Source organism: Polistes dominula, unplaced genomic scaffold (assembly GCF_049000335.1).
Source record: "Polistes dominula isolate Pdom_NZ unplaced genomic scaffold, Pdom_raw_medaka contig_12, whole genome shotgun sequence".
Classification (NCBI taxonomy): domain Eukaryota; kingdom Metazoa; phylum Arthropoda; class Insecta; order Hymenoptera; family Vespidae; genus Polistes; species Polistes dominula.
The window spans coordinates 1,251,654-1,255,987 of NW_028301116.1; the positions used below are offsets into that span (position 1 = coordinate 1,251,654).

At 31.2% G+C, this 4,334-nt stretch overlaps 1 protein-coding gene and 2 non-coding genes across 3 annotated transcripts; all 3 read right to left on the bottom strand.

Moving 5' to 3' along the window:
- Positions 1-480: 480 nt before the first annotated feature.
- On the bottom strand, positions 481-642 carry LOC149031044 (U1 spliceosomal RNA). The gene has a single exon (XR_016178121.1). It is a non-coding gene; the product is annotated as a U1 spliceosomal RNA (small nuclear RNA).
- Positions 643-2,034: 1,392 nt separating this feature from the next.
- On the bottom strand, positions 2,035-3,050 carry LOC149031045 (uncharacterized). The gene is made up of 2 exons (XM_089176845.1): positions 2,516-3,050; positions 2,035-2,144 (listed from the first exon to the last, which is right to left on the bottom strand). Exon 1 carries the CDS (start codon positions 2,888-2,890, stop codon positions 2,522-2,524), a length of 369 nt encoding a protein of 122 aa, XP_089032971.1. The 5' UTR covers positions 2,891-3,050; the 3' UTR covers positions 2,035-2,144; positions 2,516-2,521.
- A 1,122-nt stretch (positions 3,051-4,172) lies between these two features.
- On the bottom strand, positions 4,173-4,334 carry LOC149031046 (U1 spliceosomal RNA). Its single transcript, XR_016178123.1, has one exon. It is a non-coding gene; the product is annotated as a U1 spliceosomal RNA (small nuclear RNA).

Sequence of the window (4,334 nt, forward strand, 5' to 3'; positions counted from 1 at the left end):
ATCCAAAATTTATATTTTATTTTTTGTAATTTTACCTAATGTATAAGTGAAAATATTACACACCTATTTCCCAATTGCACAAAATGCATTTTTCTAGCATGCAACATATAGTATTTAAAAGTCAAAAATTATTAGGTACAAATAAAAAAGAGTTGCTTCTTTTCTCCACCAATAATATTCAACAAGTAAAAAATACATTTTACAGTTAAAAATATTAATTAAAAAAACATAAAGATCAAAATTACATAGCAATATTTAAAAAATCATATTGAAATTTTACAACAACTTTTATAAAAACAAATTCGAATTCTAATTACAAACTAATATACAATTAAATTCTTTTTACATAACCAGGTGTGTTGCGTGGATGGGTTTATTTTACTGTATAGTTTGATCAAAAGGAGTTAGAGTTAATGTTTTATAAGGGAAAATACTTATTGAAGGGAAAAATTTAAGGGATTTATGATTAATTTAGTTTATCCGGGATAGCGCGAACGCAGTCCCGACTACCAAAAATTATACGCCCGAGATATCCACATTAGGGATATTCGCAAGGGTCAGCTCAACCGAAGTGCAATGGAAGAGCCTCGCCCTGGAGGAACCGCCTTCATGATCACGGTATCCCCTGCGCCAGGTAAGTATGCTTTCCCTCGTTCTTTCAGGGTATTTCAATACTCCCAGTCATTCTTTTACTTTCGAGAAAGGACCCTACTCATGCGCACCATAGCGACGAGTTCTCAAACTAAACCTGAACAACGTGTTCGATCCAGCCAACAACCCCTCTCTAAATTTTGGTAATATTCCAACTTAACCCTCCATGATCTATAAAAAAGACTAATTAAAGTCTTTTTCAATGAATTACAATATTGAACTCTTTATCGTTCATTTATTTTAGCTTCGTTTATTTCCAAATTCTTCACTTCCTATTTCTGTTAATAACTTATCCAATATTGATATGTTCAATGCTGTGAAAATTAACACAATTACCATTATAGTATTTATTCTTGTGTTTAAATCAAGGGTCAGGAATTTTTCAATAACAAAATAAACCATTTCAAAGAAAAAAAAAAATAAAACAAAATTTAAAAAAAGCCACAATTTTAATCCGATTTATTTTGTTCTACTTATTTCAGTAATTGCAAACATATATGCTATAGAAGTATTTGTTTTTTAGTATCATTTCTAACATTTTGAAAAGAAAACACATATACTTTTTTAATATATTTCAAATCTAATATAAAATATATAAAAATAATTTCTTTTTTTTTTTACTTTCATCTAAAAAAACATTTATATGTATTTATATTATATTAGATAAATACATTCGATTTGTATAAAACCGGTTCTAGCTTTTTCTGTGGGGCACACGGATATTCCCCTCTGGTCGGAATTATTTTCACTTGCACAACGGGTGACGTATGCTCAATCAATTATTGCTGGGAAACTCTAATCCAAAGGATTCAGGGTTTGAGCTCATCTTTTGTTTATATTTCATATTCACGGCATTATTATGGTATGAAAATATATATATATGATATGAATACAATATGATAAGATAAGCTGCATAAAGTTTCATTTCCTAAACAGTAATAATAAATAGTTAAAAGTACATATTGCAAGGAATAAATAAATTATTATCATTATTTTTATAAGATAAGTAAACTGTATTTTTCTATTTCTGTAAAAAGATTTTAATTTCATTTTTCAATGTTATTCCTTAAAATTTTACAATCATAAAAGTTTGTAATAGAAATACTTACACTATATATATTTCTCTTCTCTCTCTTGTACACTTAACACTTTGTTGACCGGTTCCGAGTTAACTCGTGTTTCTGTGTAGCCGAACGTTGCTGACCGGTCACGAGTTGACTCGTGATGCGCTTTTCTTTCGCATCACGCTATTTAAGGGGACGTTCCACCTGAAGCACCCAAAAAAAAGGCTATTTTCACGAATTTTTTCCAAGAAAACTATAAAAGATACAGATATAAAAGTTGTTGGGTTTGTTAAATTGAGTCTTAAATTACATAAATAAATTTTTGTTTTTTCATTTTAATTAATTTTTTATTGCAAAAACAGTAGTTTAAAAAAACACCTCAAAACTTTAGTGCTTTGGTAGCTCCATCAGAACTTGAGAATGGGCTACCTAAAACATAAAAGTAGGTTAAAAAATAGTAGCATAAAAAAAGGTTTTATATTCTGTATGACTTCAGCTACAAAGTGACAGTAATATATGAAATTTTATCAATAAATAAAAAAATGGTGGACAAATTACAAAAAAAAAACGTTAAAATGACCTTTTTTTCGTTGTTTTTGACTAAAAATAAATAGTAAAAATTAAAATTAAGAAAAGATTTAGTGTCACTTTGTTACAGCTCATGTGTAGAATATGTGGATTAAATTTTATAAGAATCGGCTTACTGGTTCGTGAGATACGATGGAGCTAGTATTTTAAAACGTAGTTTCGAGAAAAACGCGTTTAAAGTTTTTTTTACTTAAAATAGTGAAAATTCTTACCTAAACTTAATCTGCGATGCCTGGACTGTACAAAATACCTTCTTCTTGTTCATATTCTTCAATTTTTTCCAGTCTTGCCTTCTTCCACTTTGATCTGGCATCTTTTGAGCACTCAGAGCTTCGACGGTTCGCAGATTCGATACGTCGGTCGTCGCGTCTTTTAGCAAAGTCGATCGCTCCTGGCCCAAGTTTCATGCCCATCGTTTCCATTATCTTCATCACTGTTCGAAATTCTTCGTTGAAGATACATGCCGAAACTTTGCACGCAATTTCAACAACTTTTTTGCCGTTAAACATGTGTTTAGGTGCCATGTGCCTTAGATTTGAGGTACTTTCACCAGTCGATGGAACACTTAGAATGCTTCGGCTTGGCATCAGTCGAAATTTTGTGGTAGTATCCTGCCCAAATCTGGTTACGCATATCCTATGAAGAATTCAAATTTCTTCTGACTGCTAAACCGTAGATCTCTGAGAGTTCTTTCATCAATTTGATTGTAAATTTTTAGTTTTTACTTCAGGAACTTTTTTCACAACAGTCGCCTTTCTCTTCACTACTGTTTTTGCTACGGTTCTTTTTTTTTTTGCGGTTCGGCGTTTTTCTTTTAAATTTTCTTCTTTTGTATGAGAGCTTTTCTTGCCTTATTAGAGCGCTTAAAAATACATTTTGCCACATGCAAAATACACTTCAACTTTTTAACAATGAAATCTTCACCGTATGGATGATAATAAAGCAGCATTTTAAAAGTCTTGGAGTCTCCGTAGCCGATATAAGAACCGTGCGCGCCGAACGCTCAGGAGAGCGGTCCGAGATAGTAACGTTCAGGCAGCAAAAAAATGTAGTTAGAGACATCGGATCCTTTTGAAATTTTAACACAATATTTCTAAATATATATACATTCGAAATATGTAAAAAAAAAAAATTCAATTTTTTAAAAATTGCAAGATGGAACGTCCCCTTAAATGGAAAACGCAGCGAAAATAAATATGACAATAACAGATTTTTTTGCACTATTGTTATATTGTTTATCATACAAAGAAGAAATATTTAAAGTCTAATAATAAGTAAAATCTATTAAAAATTACTTAAATTGTTTTACTTTTCAATTCAATTACGAAGTAATAGCCGGTGACATGAAATAAATTCTTTAAAAAATAGCCGGTCAAAAAAGTGTTAAGAGAAAAATGTAAAATTGCAGTTAGGATTGCACTTGATCATTTGTTCATAAATTATGACACTTCAATGGTTATACTCGACGACATTTATTGTAAGTGTAAAAAAACGATATGCCCCTTCCTTTATTACGACGAACAAAGTAGTGTTAAATAGTGTTAGCAGGATTAAGGGGTTCTCGTTTAAGTAGTTACAATTAAAGGCATAGATAGAAAATTACTTAAATAAGTTTTCTTAGATAGAAAACTATGAAAATATCCTTACACAGTTCTTATATGACAATTCACGAGTAAGAAACTAAATTTATTTATAAAATTTAGGTACATAGAGAATTTAGTTAATGAAAAGGTTAGGTTTTGTTATGTACACATTAACTAAAATCAAAATTTTTCAGTAGAATCATAAAACTTCTACCAATTTTACTGAGTATCATAAAATTGCTAGGAGAAGAGAAGAGAGGGGGAAATTTTGTTTAATTTAGTTTATCCGGGATAGCGCGAACGCAGTCCCGACTACCAAAAATTATACGCCCGAGATATCCACATTAGGGATATTCGCAAGGGTCAGCTCAACCGAAGTGCAATGGAAGAGCCTCGCCCTGGAGGAACCGCCTTCATGATCACGGTATCCCCTGCGCCAGGTAAGTAT

Coding starts and splice junctions, on each gene's coding strand:
- LOC149031045 (XM_089176845.1), bottom strand. CDS start 2,890: ATGCCAAGCCGAAGCATTCTAAGTGTTCCATCGACTGGTGAAAGTACC.